Genomic DNA, 17,528 nt, shown 5'->3' on the forward strand with positions numbered 1-17,528 from the left:
GCACACTGGACAATCGTCTGAATTGTAAAAACAACCGCTAGACTGCCTAGACAGCTGACAGCTGAAGATTACTGTTACCCTAAAACCGGGATAGGGAAGCCAACACAGCCGTGAAGCGACCAGGAGTCTATAGCTCTGGATAAATTTGCAATTTTTTTTATTATTTGTTTATTTATTATTTGATGTTTATTATTAATTAACACCATACCAAAAGACACTTTCTCACCTCGTCTACAGCTACAGGAGATGTCTTGTAACTTAAAAATGAATCGACCATGCTCTGGCAGCATGCACGCATTCACCTTAGTGTCGGGGCGCGCAGTTCAAAACTTCCATGACAAAATCCATAAAAAACTTCCACGATAAAATCCACCTAGCGAGTAAAAGGAGAAAAATTGTTTTTTTGTTTTTTTTACTCGCGCAATATTTCCTCATCACTATGCCGTGCGATTAAAGGAAATTCTGCAGTTGGTATTACGGTATTTTTATCTTACTGTCTCTAACCCAATTGTACTTTAGTGACGGGCCTTCTCAGCGCAAATTTCAGCAACCCCTCTTAAGTTTCCATCAAATGAATCATCGCACAAGCGAAGACAGGTTCGTGCGGATGGATCATGGAACAATTTGACACTTGTACCAGAGTTGTAAAAACTTATTGGCGATACAACAAATTCAACGGAAATGGCTAAAAACATGCCAGAAACGATTCGACTCTTCCTTTTAATTTGTGTTTGACAATTTTTTCTAGCTGGGTCCGTGATAAACAGACATCACACACCCCCTGTAAAGCGTCTCGTTAATCACTCTGTCTGGAACCATCAACAGGAGGCATTGTGGTTTTTTTTCTTCAAAAATGTACTACATTAAAAAAAAGCTTAACAATTGAAAAGGAAAAACACAAACACACAAAAAACAGTACAGATAGCAATTCTGTGTCGCCAAACCGGAAAGTTTTTAAACTATTCCGGTTTTTCTACAGTTTTTTTTAATTTGATCAAAAACTTGTGTGTATTGCAGCTATAAAACTAATAGTCAGACACGATTGTCAAGAAGGAATAACTTATCCATCGATCGATCATTAGATTACATCTTTAAATTATTGTAATTACAAATACAGTGACTGAAAAGTCTCGAAAAACATTAATCTGTGCAGCTCTGACCTAATACTTGGTTAATGTCTATTAGATGAACATATTCTGGAATTTGTTGAGGGAAGCTGGGCATGGCTCCTGCTGGTAGGTCAAACAAAATCCCAAATTACCCTGGTCTCCCTCGCTGGATTCCAGTCCGTTGGTGTAGTAACGTAATTCAAACGGCACCGATCTCGCTAAAAAATGGAAATTCAGAAGGCAAAATGAAACCGCCTTCCTTCCGGATTATTAGGATTCTATTCAACTTACTAAATACTGGTCTGGATAGGGTTTCCGCGTTGATGCTGTTCCACACACTTCCGCACAATCGAGCGGCACAGACGGCTCCGTTCGATTTGGTCGGTTGACCTCGTACATCTGAACCACAAGGGATCATCAAGAAATCCGCAGTGCAAGCTGCATCCGCTCCGGAAGATACCGTAGTATCCCCAGCAGCCAAAGCACCAGAAATGGAAAAACCTAGTCCCGGCACATTCACCTGATCCGGGCAAACGTTGTACTGCATCTCACAGAAATTCTAAAGATACAACAAAATGAAATGATTAAATTCCGCCGCAAAATTTAACATTTTTTCAATCAGTTTACTGATTCTTGGCGGATGCAAATCGTGTAATCCTGAAACGAAAGTTGCCGTGCTGTGTTGACGCCTCTGGAGTCAAAAAAGAAGTTGAATGACCTAATCACGCCAACGCTTCCGGTATAATATTGCAGACATCCTGGTGGCGCTGCATCAATTAGATTTTGATCAGTTTTTTATTTGTTAAAAAACTGAGTGAAAGAAAAATAACAAACGCATTTGCCTACCTGCAAAACCCTCGTTACACGGAATTTGTGAGACACGAATCTTCCAGTTACGGGCAGACGTGAATCCGCCGGCCATCAAATTGCTGGTAATCATGGTCAACGTAATGGGCGTTGTACTGTTGTATCCGATATTCAAATACACTGTAAATCCGTTCAAACGAACCAGTTAAAAAGAATGATTTATTGCCATGAACTCTTTAATCGACGTACTGTGCTGTCCGGCGTTGTCACCGCAAATAACTGGCACTGGCGACGTGGTCCCAGATACCACAAAACTATCAGAAACGCAACGGTGTTCAGCTGGTTCCGGCTGTGCAATCGAAAACGCCTCAAAATCCAGCCTAGAAAAACGAAATGGTTTTTTTTCTAAAAACTTTTTAACAATCAATTATTTATTGATAATACCGAAGTTGGCAAATGTTGGGTGCCAAGCGGTTGACGGTCGTGTAACATTGCCCGGCGGATGTATACGATCCTGGATATCCCTGGTTGACAAAGTACGTATTGTTTGCGTAAATAACACCTTGGCAAGTCTTGGTGGCTAAAACAAAAAACAAAAGAAAGTTTTGAAGTAAACACAATCAATTAAAATTTTTTTAAACAAATTTCAACTTACTGACGCAACACAATCCATATCCCCTTCCGCAGGTGCCTGAGATGTTACCACGGAAAGCAAAGCACTCCGGATACGAAAGACAAGTGCCGATGTCGCCACTCAGCGCCCGGCAAGCCCGATTGTTGTTGATGACCGTTTCAAACAAGCCGAAAACTGCCCTTGATCAAATTCCGTAGTTGAAGAATAGAGTAGATCAATTAACAAAGTCCAAGACGAAATTGAAAACACAAAATTTGTTACATTTTCCGTCGCGAACGTCGTAGACTGGATTCACTGAAGTGTCGGCATTGGGGTTCAGAGTGAATTCCGATGAAACGAATGGGAAAAGTATGACGACGGACACGAGCAACTTGACAGCGGCCGGCAGCATCTTTGAGTGGAGGTTGACCTGCGAATGCCCGACAGAATAGGAAAGAAGTTGCATTTAAAGGTTCTCTCGCTTCCTACCACTTCCTCCTTTGCTAGCTATGGAGGAAAATATGCAAATCTCAGGTCCGTTACTGAAATGTTGGTAACGGCTCCAAATGCGCAACTTCCGGCTTGAAAGAGGTAGTCGCTCTACATTTCTTTTCTTTTTTTGCCAGCTGATAGATCTGTTGAGATGCTGTGTATTCCGGAATGTACGGCAAAATACGATACAGTTTAGTTAGATCAGGGTCACGTATTTTAGACAATCAAAACCTACAAGAAAAAGAAAAAAAAAACTAGAACGTAAAATAATCTTTTCTCTCACAAAAGAGGCCGAGTGTAAGAGCAGAGGCAGAAGAGATCTCGGTTACATTCACTGCGATATCAAATTTTTCTTTTGTTTTTACTCTCTTGATCCATTAAAAATTGGTTGAATAAACAAAAGATTTAAATGATCGTGAAACATTTGGCGGCGGTGGGTCAATAGGGAAAAAAAAATCGATCAAATTTTTATAATATTTTGTTACTGTTAGGGATTTGCCCTCTCGACTCCAAGAGGGCACGTGAATAAGACATTGACACCGTACCAAGGCTAGACGTGATAACAACATTTCCTTCCTTTTTTTTGTTCGTGAAATGAACTTAAAAGAGACTCGAAGGATAAAATGAACACAACAAAGAAGAGGGAAAAAGGGGGAGGTAAATGGAAGATCAACAATTGTTTCGAGTTGGCTGTGTTGGCCTTCTGCTTAAATTTAGAAAGCAGAACAATTGCACCTGTAAAAGCTAAAGGAGACAACTTTGTGTGCGAAACTGTTCAATTTCTTATTAGTCTAGGAGATTTTTTGTTTCAATGATTTTATCTTACATGGGTGCATGCTGTCGAGTCACCTAACATGTCCAACAATAATTAGCTTAGCTAGAACCGGCCGTCTACAGTTCTCCTCATTCAGTCGTTGTCAATGGAAGCGATATTGGCGAGCCGGTTTGAGGGTGACGAAAGTCTTTTTGGCCTCTTCCTTGCTGGCTTCCGTTTCCTCCTTGATCTCTGTGTAGCGTTCGCCTTTGATTGTCACTACCTTGTTGTCTAAATATCGCACCATCTTTTTGGGTTGCTGTTAAACAATGGCATTATCAAAACACGCTCGAAGAACGGTCAATTTTGAATTATTTCGTTACAGTTTTGACTGGAGGCGGTCTGTGCTCACGTTGATCGTCATCTTGATCAATGTAGGAATACTTTTCTATTATTTTCTTTTTGAGCGTAACGTCATTTACTGGTCTGGTCTTGTGCAGAGAAGAGATCTAACCCCAAAATATTGTTATGAGTGGATGAGTTAAAGCTTTTTCTACAATGTAGTACCTCGGGGTGTGAAAGGGATTCTCCAATTTCTTGTCTATGAAGGACAAGCTGGACAGCTTCTTCAACAGAACTATTTGAGAGTGACAAGCAATGTGTGGCCTCCACCAGCGAAATGGTTGGAAACATCTCTAGCAGCAGTCGAACAACATCTGTTTTTTCGAAATCCTGAGAAGAAAACAGTCAGCGTAAGTGCAAATACACAACACATTTGATTGTGAATTACCTGAAACCCAGATTGAGAAGAATCACTTGTGCTTGCATCACTAGACTCTGACACTCTAGGAGAGAGGCGGTCTTGTTTAACCACTGCTGGGGCCGGGAACATTAAACCAAGATCAGTCATTCCTTTCAAGCCTTTTGAATCTTCATACAAAAAAGTTATAAAAAATTGGAGAAAATGAAGAAAAATGCATGAACAAATTACATACCTTGTTTCGATTTAGACAATTTTGATGACAGTTCAAAGATCCAATGGCAAATGACGGAATGGGGGATAGAGGCAAAATCGGGAAAGTATGCTGTGAGCATCTCACTGAAAGACTCCACATCAAAAACATCTTCTTGGCACAAGTCAGACCCAATTTCTTCTAAGATGCTGACAACATAGCTCAAGACAATTTCATCAATGTGACTAAAAAGAATGGAAAAGAAAAAATACCCAGGTCAATTAGTTATTCCTCTCACAAGCAGACTTGTCAGAAACAGTTAGGTGGGAATCTAACCTTAGGTTAGCCTGTGGAATGTTGTCTTTGAGAAATACCAAAAGAGATTCTTTTACTAAAACTTCTTTATCTTCAACGCAACTCATGATTCAATCGATCGCGCAGACCAAATAATTTCGTTTACGGAAAATTCTGGGAGAAACGATTTTCAGCTTCTCTGTTGCTGGGATAACAATAGACGAACTGAACAAAACGCAATGTTTATTTTGAAGTTTTAAAATAGACAAAAACGTCAGAGAGAGAGAGAGACTCTTATAATAGACCTTTCACAGCAGAATCTTTGTTGTGAATGGGAAATATTGATGGGGATGTTGCCAGATATTGTGAGGATCGAAGAGTTTCGCGAAGCGGGGGAGGAGTAGACCAAGTGGGCGGTGTTTCTTTTATTCGACTTTGACTAATCGACTGTGTAAAGAAAAAAAGTATAAATGTAATCCTATAATCATGCTTTACACTAGCTGGAAAATCATATTCATTTCAATGACGAATATTATTCAATTAAACCGAGTTATTGCTATTGAAATCGCCACTTTAGTCAGTCCACCGCGAGAGGATAAATAGCTCGTGTATAATAAATTTCAGAGTCCTCCACCGGCTGTGGAAGGGGCTCGAAAAATCCGCTGGATCGTCCGGCATCAAAGGATCAAACGATCAAGAAAGGATTCATGGACGTCGAGTGCCAACGGCGAACTGCGGAAAAAAATATTCAACACGGTCTGCTGCGTTCTGTTAATAATAATGCGGCTCTTGTGCCTATAATATTCACTCACACGATATTCGTTGACGACACAATCTTGTTTTCGCATGTGTTGGTAAACTTTTATAAATTGTTAATGCATCATCGGAAATGCCCATTAAGTTAACTGACTTAAATTTTTTTTTATTTACCAATTTATGTATACTTGAATTACCGTAAATTGTTGCTGTTGATCAAATTTGATTTATTGTGTCCTTGCGCCAACAGACGCAACCTTCATTTATTCTATTCGTCAGTTGTTCACGGTTCATTACGCTCATGGTCCTCTTTACGTTGTAGATTTCATCCAGACCTCAACAATACCGACGTTAGTTCTGTTTTGCATTTTCTTTCCGCTGGCTCTATCGATTAACCTCCAAGCGTTCTCGCTGCGGCGAATTTTAAAAGAAAGTTTACAAAACAAACGAGATGTCGAGACCGAAAAAATCGATTAGACTAAACAAAAAATATTTTTTTTTTTATATACGGCTGACGAAACGAATAACAGACAGCCCACCAATCAATGAGAATTTCGGTACGGAGCAATTCAGACAACCTTTTCTCGGTAAGTGCTGGCACGATTCTTTTCCCCGTCGAAATTGGTGAAAGTTTAAAATAAAATTGCGGGGATATTACATTAAGGATGATGCGGTGACTCATTGACAACTTATAGAAATGGAAGAAAAAGCAGACGGCTAAATGGAAATTTAGGACACCCATTCGAATATACATGGTAGGTAGCCGGATGACGTATTCTTTTTATAATGCCAGATGTCTGAGATTTTTCCAGTTAAATTTATTGGCAACTTGTTTAAAATACGTAATCTCAGGAGAAAGCATTAAAAGTCTCGCCGCGAAGGCAATTACTATTTCATAGCTGCGAATAAATCAAGGCTTTTAGAAAAGACGAAATTAAATGCTAATAAGATTTTCAGGGAAATTAAATTGACCTAACCTTAAAACGCTACATTGTCGGCGAGGTTTGTCTGAATACAAACAAGCCCGATCCTAAAATAAACGACGCATATGTGTACCAGAAAAAAATGTAATTTATTATTCTTTTTATGTATAAACAAAAGGGGGGGAAAGTAAAAGCTAAAAATATGGGAGATGTTTTTTTTTTCTTTTCTCCCTTTTGTGTTTGTTTGTTTGTTTGTTTTTTAACGACCGTAACCACTTCCACCTACGGACTGTTGTGTTGGGAATTGCTGTTGATTTTGGAAAGCCGAGTTGGATTGTTCAACAATGCTGGCTTCGGGTTTTGCCATTTCTTGATGCATCCATGGAGCGGCGGCCATCACGTCGGCGAACACGCCCGGCTGCTGTTGATTGCTGCAGCCCACAGACCAGGACGACAGACCGATCAAGACGTGACTGCCATCAGGCCGCTGGCAAGCCAACGGAGATCCCCCATCAACCTAAAATAACAAACAACACATTTTTGGTTGTTGCCGGCTCGGTTTCTAGGATTATCTACTAAAATTAGCAAGTTTAATATATCTGGTAGAAACGGGCAACTCACTTTGCATGGGTTGACGCTGTTCTGGGTCGAGGCGCAAGTGAAACTTTTGTGTAACTTGAAATATTTGCCCAGATGGGAATTTTGTAGAGAGTTTTGGCAGTCGCTGTTGCGCACCACATCCACCTGGACCTTGTTCAAAACTCCGCTTTGAAGACCTTTACCGACCGCGTTTAAATAATACACACAAGCAATTAACTACGGTCTGGATCGAATTGGTGCGTTTAAATATTCCATCGAAAGAATTAGACATGCACGAACTTACCAGAGAGGGTATCGTGGCCCCATCCGGAGACGACGCATTGTGAAACCTGCGGCTCCGATTCAGTCGGAAGACAGATTGGAGCAATATGAGCTTGTCCCGAAGGTGCGGCTGTTGCCAACATGAGAACGGCGGTGTCGTGAAAGAGAGAACCTTCAGCGAAATCGGGATGGCCGACGACGGCCGACACGGGAATTTCATAATGCGGAAGAGGTTCGTTTGTAACGCCGGCGTGATGTTCTCCAAGTCGGACAATCAGGTTAGAAGGGATAGTTCTGTAAAAAGTCGGAGAAGATAATACGATTTGGCACAGTTTCCACGGCGACAATTAGATTAATGAATTTTTGTTGTTACCCCTGGACGCAGTGGAAGGAAGTAGCCACGAATTTCTGGCCGATGAGAGCGCCGGAGCAGGTCATCGATCCATTAACATGGGCGACCATCGCATGCCAAGGGAACTCGCCTGGTGCGGCTTCGCCAGTGCCAAGTAATTGGGACATGGGTCTGGAGATTCCGCATTGATTATCTAAGACTTGGGCGGCGGGCACTGGCGGAGGTGGAGGGACGTAGGATTCGACTACAGGTTGTACTGGCGGAGGGAGGATTGTCACTGGCGGCGGTGGAGGCGGAAGAATTGTTACTGCCGGCGGAGGTGGGGGTGGCAAATAACTCTGAAGAAATAATAATCAATTGAAATTAATTTTTCAAATTAAAAAAAAAATTAATTTTTAAAATACTAACCAGATCTGGCGGAGCAACTACAACTGGTTGAACTGTAGGCGGAGGCGGTGGTGGAGGCAACTTGCAGCAGACTCCAATCTGACCATATTCGGCACTTTGGCATCTCTAATCATTAGCATAGATGAATAAATCAAATTAAAACGAAAGGAAAGCTACAAACATGATTTGAATTTACCGCGTTCGGGCTGTCATCAAACGATTCAAATCGACCGCCGCAAACATGAGCCGGAATACATTCATGTGTTGAAAGGCACTGGATCAAAGGAGGTTGGGTAGGTGGGGGTGGAGGGGGAGGTAAATAGGAATCGGGAGGCGGAACAACGACAGGTTGGACCGGAGGAGGAGGAGGTGGTGGTGGTGTAGTAGTAGTAGTAGTAGTTGTTGTTGTTGTTGTTGGGGGCGGTGGGCGATTGCAGCAGACTCCAACTTGAGAGTCGAAAGTTACACATCTCTATAAACAATACCAAATGAATAAATTTAGCCTAGTCCACTACTTTAAATAAATAATTATCGATTATCGATTTACCGCGTCGGGACTGTCATTGAAAGGTTCAAATCGACCGCTGCAGACGTGAGCCGGAACGCATTCTTGGCTGGCAAAACATTGAATGTACGGCGGTTCGGTCGGTGCTGGCGGAGGAACGTAAGAAATGGAAGGAGTCGGGGGTGGTGGAGGTGGTCGAGTCGGTTCCTGGACAACAGGCTCGACGGGAGGTTGAGCCATTCCAGGCATGGGCATGGGCATACCAGCCGGCCACGGGTCGTTGTAAAGTGGATCACGACAACAGTAGCCAATCTGATTGGTCTCTACATTCAAGCAAGACTAGACACACAAAAAAGCCATCAGTCAAGTGTATACACCCTGAATATTTGATGAAAGGAAATTACCATGAGAGGTGTACGATATGGTTTCAACTGTTCAGATAAGAAAATGGGTTTGTCTATCATGACACCGTCTATGCTGCAATATTCTTCCAGGACACATTTCAGAGCTGCAGCACACCCTGGATAAGGTAATGCATCTGGACCTTGTGCCACTCTTTTTAAATCAATTTAACAATTAGAAACTTTCTAGCTGGAAACAAGAACAAGTTGGAAAATGTGAAATTGATCCATCGACTTACGACGGTTGCGTAGGTGGAGCGAATGGTGGTGATGTTGGTCTAGTTGGAGCTGGCGTGAAAACCGGTGGCGGTGAAGGTTTGAAAGTGGGTGGAGCAGGGGTGTAAACGGGCGGAGGTGGTGCAGTGGTGTAAGCGGGCGGAGCAGGGGTGTAAACCGGTTTCCTTGTGGTTATGATGGTAGGCGCTGGAGGATAATACGTCGGTGTTGGTTGCGCTACCACTGGTTGCTGAACCGGTGGCGGGGGATAATACGGAGCTGACGTGGCTGTGCATCCGCCGGAGCAACCCGAAACTTGATTCGACGGTCCCTGGATCACTGGTTGCTGGACAGGTGGTGGGGGGCTATAGGTAGGTTGCTGTACAGGTGGTGGAGGGTTATAGGAAGGCGCTGCTGACGGAATGCATCCGCCGGAACAGCCTGAAACTTGATTCGACGGTCCCTGGATCACTGGTTGCTGGACAGGTGGCGGGGGGTTATAGGAAGGTGCAGCCGGAGCACAGCCGCCACCGCCGGAACAACCCGAAACTTGTTGGTTTTGAACGGGAGGTGAAGTAGGGTAGTATGTACCTTGAGACGGTTGTTGTACGACGGGCTGTTGCGGCCTTGGTGGGGCATCCTGACAGCAAACTTCGTTTCCGGAAAAGCCACAAGGTCGGCCATAGTTCATCAACTGCGTTGTCGAAAAAAATTTGCAAATTCATCCAGCGCAATGACGTCATTTAAAAAAAATGATAATGTAAGCGGAATAAAAAAAAAAAAAAATGTTTGAAAATCGGAAGCCTTTAACACCAAGGAATGTTATTGGATAGTGGGCGATAGAACCGGTTTTCCCCCTTCAAACTGGGAAAATATGATTATACCTCTTCGACGGATGGGTTCTTGAAGGCGTGGCCTGAAGTGGATGCAAGCGAGATGACGCCATTTTTGCAAGACTTGTAGTTGACGCAACTGAATCGTCGCGGGCAATCAGTTCCCTGATGCGTGGAGCACGGATGACCGGGTTTTTGCCAGTAATGATTGCAACAGCTACCGCCGCTACTGATGGACGCTGAAGCCGCTGGTGCTACTGCCGGAGCGCTAAATAATGGCGAACTGCACGCTTCGCCTGTGCATCCAGCGACGGAGGCGTAATTATGCCCCGGTTGAGCAGCTCCTCCGGCCGAAACACCTTGGGTCTGAGCGGCTCCTTCGCTGAACGGTGACTGGGAGTCTTGCCACCAGTAATGTTGTTTCAGTTCGTTTCGACCTGCTTTGTGGCTCGAAATGATTAACGACGCCACGATTAAAACATTTGTTTTTTCCACTCACCTGAACGGCTGGGCTGGATTCCCAACGAATCGTAGCTGGATGCGCTAAAGGCCGGCTCGAAATTAGTCGAACCTGATCCGACTACCGAACCGTAGGAAATCTGGCCGCGAGGTTTGCATTCAATCAAACCAAATATGGCTATCAGGAGACAGGTCAGTGTCGTCCAACTAACCATTCTGGAAACGGTTCAAGATAAGAAAAAAACAATTTGTTAGAAATTTGAATAAATCGATCCCCAATGGATACAAGTCATCCGCAAATCATACCTGGAAAATAGAGAGAAACTGGAGGATAATTGCAAACCAGACACGCGGATGGAGCAAAGTTGGGAACTCAACGCAAACTGAAGGGGCCCACAAGTCCGTCGCAGCTTTAAATACCTGTGCGAGAGCCTCTCTGATTGAGCCCACCTTGACGGCTAGCTTCGACTACTACTAGTATACATTTTTGTTTTCTGTTTTTTTCTCTTTTCATCTCTCTTTCGGTCTTCCTGGGCGAAAGATAGAACCACCTCCTCTGCCCGCTAGCGCTTGTTTCTCTCTCTCTCTCGTTTTCTTTCTTTCGTTGCATGTGTGGGTGTTTGTCTTTTAGGGGTTTTCATCATTCAACACCACCAAAAGTCACGAAACCAACCAGCACTATTCACGCATAGGTTTGACCCCGACACACCAAAAAAACCACGAATAAAGAATTTTACCAACTAAACGTGTTTCTTTCTGGTGGTGGTGTTATTTCACATTTTGTTATCTTTTACTAAACAAAATAATAAAATTTCAACATTTCACTGGATCTGGTCAGGTATTAGTCATACTTCACACCCAGGTGTTGTTTGTGAGTTCAATAGTTTTCAACAACTTTTGCTCAGAAATATCTCCCACATTTTTATACAATTAGAAGATGACTAAATGTACAATGAACTGCATTTCGTACGAAATTGGAATAACAGATGTGAGGTGAATGAATTTTGCGACAATTATTACATCTGCGCACCTGTTCAAATAGCAATCAGCTACTGTAAGAGTTGCTCATTACACGATAAGAAACAGGAACGAATGTAAAATTATGTAGGCAGGAAACTGTAAATTCCCTTATTCTTTTTTTAACACCTCGTCTAGAAGATGGCGGTGAAAAAAGAATGTTGGGTAAGGTCAATGTACACGTTAAATTGTCGAACAAAATTCTATAGCCACAGGAAGATTAGGAAACACTCTTCTTAGGGCATAGGAATGATCCGCTATCGTGGCTATTCATCTTCACACAGGTTCAGAGACAAGTACTGCCATTAGGAACGGAAAAGCCCGAAAAGTACAGTTACTTCAAAGTGCCGCGGCAAAGGTAGCCCACAAGAAAAAAGGAACGACAGCCGAGGCAATAAGATTGCCGTGTCACGGTGTCTAAAGTTCACGAACACACAGACAGCGGAGCTCACCCCCGGTGTCGTTATGTCCACCATCTCAATAAACAGTACACGCATCATAAAACTTAGTTTTTTTTCTTATTCTTTTCATCACCTTGTGGTATTTGAGGTTTTCCAATGGCCTGTCTGACGAACGACATTGAAGAGTCTCCGATGTTACGCAGCAGCACCTTTTTCCTTGACGACAACTGTCAATCGACGTGAAAGAGTAAAAAGAAATCGAATTGAAATTAAAACCGCATTGTGTCGCTCGGGTGAAATTCTGCGTTAACTTTTTCACCATTTCGGTTTTGGCATTAGAAATCATCGGAGGAAACCGTGATGGATAACGCAGTCCGGGATAGATCCAAAATGGAACGAGTAGCAGCAGCCGAGAGAGATAGGGATAAAAATTCGCCTCGCCCTGTGGCCATATTGGGGGGGAACAAAGAGAGATGGCCTCCTCCCATGTTTTCACGATTTTTGGTTTCGTTTCTTCATCCTTAAAAAAAAAAAAAGAATGCATAAATACATACGAAAAATAATGTTATTTCGTTTGTTCTCTTAATATGGGGTTTAGTCGGTCTGGTTCCACTATTTAGCCATGACGTCAGCATCGCAATCATTTCTATTTCTCAAGGGGGAATTTTTTTTTTGTGAGCGACATTCTTTTGTTCATCCGTGACCCGCATCACAAACCCGTCCGGAAACGGATTATTGCGATGTACCCGTTCACCTTACATCACATCGAAATTAAAAGTGAAAGAATCAGACGTGAGAACCATCAAAACATTTGCTTGGGAAATCACGAAAGAGACCTTGAAATGAAAAGATGCCAAAAATAAGAAGAAAACAGCACACACCCAAATGGTACAACATACCATAGTATACACACACTGTCTTCTTTCCCAAGACCAAAAACGGCAGGTTCAATTGCAACGAGGAGGTTGACTTCGCAAGATGAGAGTTGAAAGGACACGCCTATCGTTATACTACAACAACTGCAGAAAACAAAAAGAATAGTTGTTAACTCCTGGTAGTAAGAATGGCTGGGATGGCTCGTCACATTATAATGATTAATGATAGAGGAGTGCTGAATTCATTCCCAGGGAAACTGCCACAAGGTTGACAGACGAAAGAGGATTTCACGTCAAGACAAGAGACGGATGCTTTTCGATATAGTCGACCTTCCCGAGAATAAAACAAAAAAAGACTTACGATCTCATTGGAGGACGGACGAGTTTGGGCGTTGTATAGGGTGGTAGTACCTAAAAAGAAATTCTCTTTTTCAAAGAAAATGCCGGAAGGTTAATTCATTTATGATCACACAACAATGAGGAAGCCATTGAAGAAGCGCGACCCGCTGGCTTGAGATTACATGTCAAATATTACGCGAAGGCGCGACAACCGAGGCAGATATTCACGTCGTTTGTGTTGACGTCAATAATCGATCAGAAGAGAGAGAGAGACAAGATGCCTAGCCTGCGGTTTTTTTTAACGTAACGGGCCTATGGTCGAAAACACGCAGGGCGTCGTTATCACACTCACGACAGACTCGTTTTTGAAACGACCGTCAAATTCTCCGGTGGTAGATCTTTATCGCCAACCATGACTTTGTTCATTTTCTCCTTTTTCCCCATGGCTAAACTCACCGGACTCAGCTGAAGATGTGGCGACAGCCAATGACTTTCAGAGGTTAGCCTAGATCCGGGTTTCTTCGTCTTCTTCTTCTTCGCACATTTTTCTGACACGGCTTGGGTCTTAGCCAACTAAAGTGAAAGCTTGAATGATCCAACATCTCTTAGCAAATCGTCCAGCGTGCCAGAAAGAAAGTGAAACCCGTCGCTGGCCTAGAAAAAAAAAAAAACAAATAACAAAAAAAGGCGCAAAACGGAAAAAAAATAAAAAATAATAAATAAACACAACCCAACGTCCTAATCAATAATAACCATCTTGCGTGGTGGAGGCAGCCCGACCGCTTTCTATGGCCGACTATTGGCTGGTCGCCCAAGTTCAACATCGTGTCTGAGTCATTTCAAGGACGGATCGCACAGCTGCCACCACCTAGTGTAGTACAACATCAAAACGGACGGGCGGGATGGCTGATATTGTTTTGTATTGGCTGCAGAAGAGAACAGAGAAGGAAACAGAACCAATATTCTTATACTTAAAAGGGAGAAATAAAAAAAAAGTGGGAAACTAAATTAATGGGACAGGTAAATTAAAAAGAAGGGAAGAAAAATATAGATATTCTTAAAAAAGGATAAACCAAAACGATTTGGGAGTGAGTGATCCAACCACACAGCCAAGAGCAATGCAATTTGCGACTCGGAATTTCATAGTTTTTTTTTTATAGGTAGATTTTCCCCTCCCTTATTTTTTAAAGAGATGCAGACCAAAAAAAAAAATCGTTTTTTTCTTTTAAATCTCTACCAATATTGGAAACAAATCTGTAAACGGATTTTTAAGGAAGCGTGAGGTCCCGATGAAATGATGTTTTCCCGGTAGTTCCTCTTTGTTATTCATCTCTATTGCAATAAATTAATAACCGTAACGATCCTGTTGATAATAAATAAGATCAAATCAGATTTGGTTCTCAAGGCCTTTGCACAAAATGTCTGATTAACTAACCTGTATGCTGCTAGCGAAATCGTTAGCCATTGAGGAGAGTTTGCTTGCCACTTTGGTGACGCCCTGGCGGACGCTTTCCTTCACTTCGTCCAAATCCGGGGTCTTTATTGAGATAAGACGATTAGATTCTATTAAACATGGACACAAAAACGAGCGCAGTGACATCACCTGGATGTTGTAAGAAGGTCCAGCCGCGTTTTTGGAACGTCCAGTATTAGAACTACCTGTCCCGAAATAGTCCGAAGAAGAGATTCCCGACGAGCCCTGAAATCGTGATAAGTTCGACCTTCGTTCCTGCTACAATTGTTTTGAAACGAACAATTCCGTCAAGGTCCGATAAAAAACGAGAATGTTATTTATAGTGTTACCTCGGCACTGCCGGAATCCTGGAAAAATTGGTCAGACGAAATAGCTTTAGCGCTGCCAAACTTTTTCTGCGCTTCGCCACTATCGACTGTTGACTGCGAGTCTTTCGTTTTCGATGAGGAGCCATAAATTGAGCCGGATAATTTACTACTGGCCGTAGATGATCCGTAATTCGAGCTGGAGGAAGTTGGACCACCACCAAAAGACGAGGCCGCACTTTGAGACGGCTTGGAAACGGGAGCGAAATCGCTTAACATGTCCCAATCAGAGTCGCGACTAGATTTGCTGCTTCCGCCACGGGTCAGCAAATCATCAAGTCCGGAATTCCTTAAACAAAAAGTAATTATTGGTTAAACATTATCTAATGAGTTGCGTTAATGGGCTTTACTTGGAGTAGAAAGAGTTTGAAGATTCTTCGGTCGCCGAATATGTCTTCCTATCCATGGCAGCCAATACGGACGACGTATTGGAGCTAGTAAAGGCTGAAGAATCTTGTTGAATAATAGGCATGTCGGTCATGGCAGAATGACTGATATTCCTACAAAAAAACAAAAAAAAAAACAATTAAATATGACAGATGGTTCTTCACATGTACTGTGACATTTGTAAGATACCTAGGGCCAGTGTTCGCCGACAAGATTCCCATGCCGAGACGTTCCACCTGTTGCGCTTTCGATGGATCTACTTTTTGTAGTCTCTCAGACTGTTTCTTCGACTCGAGGCTCAAATCTTGATACGCTAGGCGTAGAGAGCTTGTCTAAACCACCAAAGGAAAACAAAATTAATAGTAGGAAGGCCAGTCCCGTTTCAATGAGGAAGTAAAACACACCTGGGATTCAATTTCTTCTGGTTTGACTTCTGCCGTTTTCTGAGAACGCAGTGAGTCGGCAAGCTGGGCTTCCTTCTCGATCTCGTCAAAATTGGTGTGTACTTTGGTCGCGCCCAATCCTTTTTTAGCGCCCATCTATTTGTGTGGAGGGAAATCGTGAAAGGAAAAAAATTAAAACATTGGAAGGGAAAAGTGTCAACTTTAATAATACCCCTGGTTTCTTGGCAGCTGGTTTGCGCTGTCCGATAAGAGATTTAGCAACTTTTGGTTCCGCAACCTAAACGAGAAAATAATTATTATCATTCGCATTGGCCACTATTAATGATAATAATTTACATGAGCAGGTGGGTTGTTGATAACATTGACATTAGGTCCAGCACCTTGGTCTTCAGAGTCATCTTTTGGTTTGACAGGTTCAGGAACCTGTTGAGTGATCGAAAATGTTTTATTTGTTTAAAGACATTGCAGATTTCAAGTGTTTCTACTCACAATTGGCTTGGGCATGAGTGATCCATTTGTACTCACAAGTGATGTATCAGGAAATGCTTCAGTTACAGCAAAAAAGTCTTCTTCCTTCTTTTCTTGGGGAGCTGGGGCTTCAGTGCCTGAATCAATATGAAGCTACGAGGAAAACATATTTCAAATAAGTAAGCGGAACTGATGACTAGTATTAAAAAGGTAAGTCATTACCTGGGTTCCATGAATTCTCAAAGACTGAAGCGCAAGATTTGAAAGTTTCTCCTTGTATAGAATAGCTGCTCTAGAATTGTATTTGGTCTGAGCATCCACTGTGGAGCAATTATGTTGTCGGAAGAAAGCAGCCTGCAAACATTGCAACACAAGGGTTTATTTTGAGGTTAACTACCTGTGGCAAGTTTAGTTACACACCGCATTGGCATTTCCTCCAAGTTGCATGCTCCTCAGCTGCACCCACGTCCATTGCGTGTCCAGCTGTGTGGATCGAACAAATGTGAGGTGAACCCCCAAATTTCTGTGGACTGAAGAGCAATCAATGCAGATGAAGACACCAAAAGTAACGGTTGACCATGTTGGATTCTTTGCCCCACAATCGAAACATGTCTGTGAAATTAATTTTTAAATTGAGACAATCAATTCTTCTATCATGCATCATTTGGTATGAAAACTAGGTTGGGTAGGACTGAATTAATAAATTTAAGAGCAAAGAACAGTGTAAAGTTGAACCTGACACTTAACTTACTTTGTTGGCTGGAATCGATCGTAACCGCTTAAAAATTGCTCTGTGAAAAAATTTAGTTGAAACATAATTAATCCTTCAATTAAACTCAATCAAGAACAATTAAAAGACACAAATGGTTCTAATAAAATGATATTATTACTCGATATCGGTTTTACTCGGTCCTTCCGCCATTTTCGTTCACAAAAAACAATTGCCGAACGCTGCCACGTGAAACAAAAAATAGATTGGACAACCTTCGTAAACTAGGTTATCTTTTCGTACAGGTGGCGTCACGAAATATCCCGTGTCAGGTGTCCGAAACTGGGTATTGGCAAGGCCTTTCCTCTCGGAAG

The 17,528-nt window shown here is 42.4% G+C and overlaps 5 protein-coding genes across 6 annotated transcripts in view; all 5 read right to left on the minus strand.

Moving 5' to 3' along the window:
- The window catches only part of LOC124313083 (dipeptidase 1-like), a 1,013,891-nt gene that overhangs the window by 262 nt on the left and 996,101 nt on the right, over positions 1 to 17,528 (minus strand). The window lies entirely within an intron of this gene.
- Positions 990 to 3,121, minus strand: LOC124313125. The gene is made up of 9 exons (XM_046777866.1): positions 3,019 to 3,121; positions 2,812 to 2,959; positions 2,572 to 2,724; positions 2,361 to 2,496; positions 2,166 to 2,296; positions 1,956 to 2,096; positions 1,737 to 1,876; positions 1,401 to 1,668; positions 990 to 1,327 (listed from the first exon to the last, which is right to left on the minus strand). Exons 2-9 carry the CDS (start codon positions 2,939 to 2,941, stop codon positions 1,182 to 1,184), a joined length of 1,245 nt encoding a protein of 414 aa, XP_046633822.1. The 5' UTR covers positions 2,942 to 2,959; positions 3,019 to 3,121; the 3' UTR covers positions 990 to 1,181.
- Positions 3,164 to 5,366, minus strand: LOC124313257 (CUE domain-containing protein 2-A-like). Its single transcript, XM_046778086.1, has 6 exons — positions 5,065 to 5,366; positions 4,771 to 4,973; positions 4,566 to 4,705; positions 4,343 to 4,507; positions 4,159 to 4,284; positions 3,164 to 4,094 (listed from the first exon to the last, which is right to left on the minus strand). The coding sequence occupies exons 1-6, from the start codon at positions 5,148 to 5,150 to the stop codon at positions 3,939 to 3,941; spliced, it is 876 nt and encodes a 291-aa protein (XP_046634042.1). The 5' UTR covers positions 5,151 to 5,366; the 3' UTR covers positions 3,164 to 3,938.
- LOC124312844 (ras-associated and pleckstrin homology domains-containing protein 1-like) lies at positions 6,832 to 11,360 on the minus strand. 2 transcript variants are annotated; one of them, XM_046777341.1, is made up of 12 exons: positions 11,022 to 11,360; positions 10,756 to 10,931; positions 10,308 to 10,696; positions 9,447 to 10,117; positions 9,211 to 9,361; positions 8,849 to 9,145; positions 8,498 to 8,773; positions 8,323 to 8,427; positions 7,936 to 8,252; positions 7,585 to 7,856; positions 7,323 to 7,477; positions 6,832 to 7,218 (listed from the first exon to the last, which is right to left on the minus strand). In XM_046777341.1, the coding sequence occupies exons 2-12, from the start codon at positions 10,928 to 10,930 to the stop codon at positions 6,961 to 6,963; spliced, it is 3,066 nt and encodes a 1,021-aa protein (XP_046633297.1). In that variant the 5' UTR covers position 10,931; positions 11,022 to 11,360; the 3' UTR covers positions 6,832 to 6,960. The 2 variants fall into 2 exon arrangements, with proteins under 2 accessions (XP_046633297.1, XP_046633298.1); XM_046777342.1 differs by having other exon boundaries at positions 10,308 to 10,693; positions 11,022 to 11,353.
- LOC124312995 (ADP-ribosylation factor GTPase-activating protein 2-like) lies at positions 14,251 to 17,455 on the minus strand. Its single transcript, XM_046777638.1, has 14 exons — positions 17,336 to 17,455; positions 17,197 to 17,236; positions 16,866 to 17,057; positions 16,668 to 16,799; positions 16,467 to 16,598; positions 16,314 to 16,400; positions 16,189 to 16,254; positions 15,978 to 16,112; positions 15,763 to 15,905; positions 15,537 to 15,686; positions 15,151 to 15,475; positions 14,951 to 15,079; positions 14,783 to 14,884; positions 14,251 to 14,710 (listed from the first exon to the last, which is right to left on the minus strand). The coding sequence occupies exons 1-14, from the start codon at positions 17,365 to 17,367 to the stop codon at positions 14,693 to 14,695; spliced, it is 1,683 nt and encodes a 560-aa protein (XP_046633594.1). The 5' UTR covers positions 17,368 to 17,455; the 3' UTR covers positions 14,251 to 14,692.

The sequence above is a fragment of the Daphnia pulicaria genome, chromosome 9 (genome assembly GCF_021234035.1).
Source record: "Daphnia pulicaria isolate SC F1-1A chromosome 9, SC_F0-13Bv2, whole genome shotgun sequence".
In the NCBI taxonomy this organism is placed as follows: domain Eukaryota; kingdom Metazoa; phylum Arthropoda; class Branchiopoda; order Diplostraca; family Daphniidae; genus Daphnia; species Daphnia pulicaria.

Excerpts from the sequence above, each read along its gene's own strand:
- LOC124313125 (XM_046777866.1), bottom strand. The coding sequence starts at position 2,941 with ATGCTGCCGGCCGCTGTCAAGTTGCTCGTGTCCGTCGTCATACTTTTC. Across the intron at positions 1,669-1,736 it reads TTTGCATCCGCCAAGAATCA|AATTTCTGTGAGATGCAGTA; the intron begins GTAAACTGATTG and ends TTGTATCTTTAG. Across the intron at positions 1,328-1,400 it reads CCTATCCAGACCAGTATTTA|CGAGATCGGTGCCGTTTGAA; the intron begins GTAAGTTGAATA and ends TCCATTTTTTAG.
- LOC124313257 (XM_046778086.1), bottom strand. The coding sequence starts at position 5,150 with ATGAGTTGCGTTGAAGATAAAGAAGTTTTAGTAAAAGAATCTCTTTTG. Across the intron at positions 4,706-4,770 it reads ATTGTCTAAATCGAAACAAG|ATTCAAAAGGCTTGAAAGGA; the intron begins GTATGTAATTTG and ends TTTTGTATGAAG. Across the intron at positions 4,285-4,342 it reads AATCCCTTTCACACCCCGAG|ATCTCTTCTCTGCACAAGAC; the intron begins GTACTACATTGT and ends TTTTGGGGTTAG.
- LOC124312844 (XM_046777341.1), bottom strand. The coding sequence starts at position 10,930 with ATGGTTAGTTGGACGACACTGACCTGTCTCCTGATAGCCATATTTGGT. Across the intron at positions 10,118-10,307 it reads AGAACCCATCCGTCGAAGAG|TTGATGAACTATGGCCGACC; the intron begins GTATAATCATAT and ends TCGACAACGCAG. Across the intron at positions 7,857-7,935 it reads TCCTTCCACTGCGTCCAGGG|AACTATCCCTTCTAACCTGA; the intron begins GTAACAACAAAA and ends GACTTTTTACAG.
- LOC124312995 (XM_046777638.1), bottom strand. The coding sequence starts at position 17,367 with ATGGCGGAAGGACCGAGTAAAACCGATATCGA. Across the intron at positions 16,113-16,188 it reads CAGCTGCCAAGAAACCAGGG|ATGGGCGCTAAAAAAGGATT; the intron begins GTATTATTAAAG and ends CCACACAAATAG. Across the intron at positions 15,476-15,536 it reads TCAAACTCTTTCTACTCCAA|GAATTCCGGACTTGATGATT; the intron begins GTAAAGCCCATT and ends TTTTTGTTTAAG.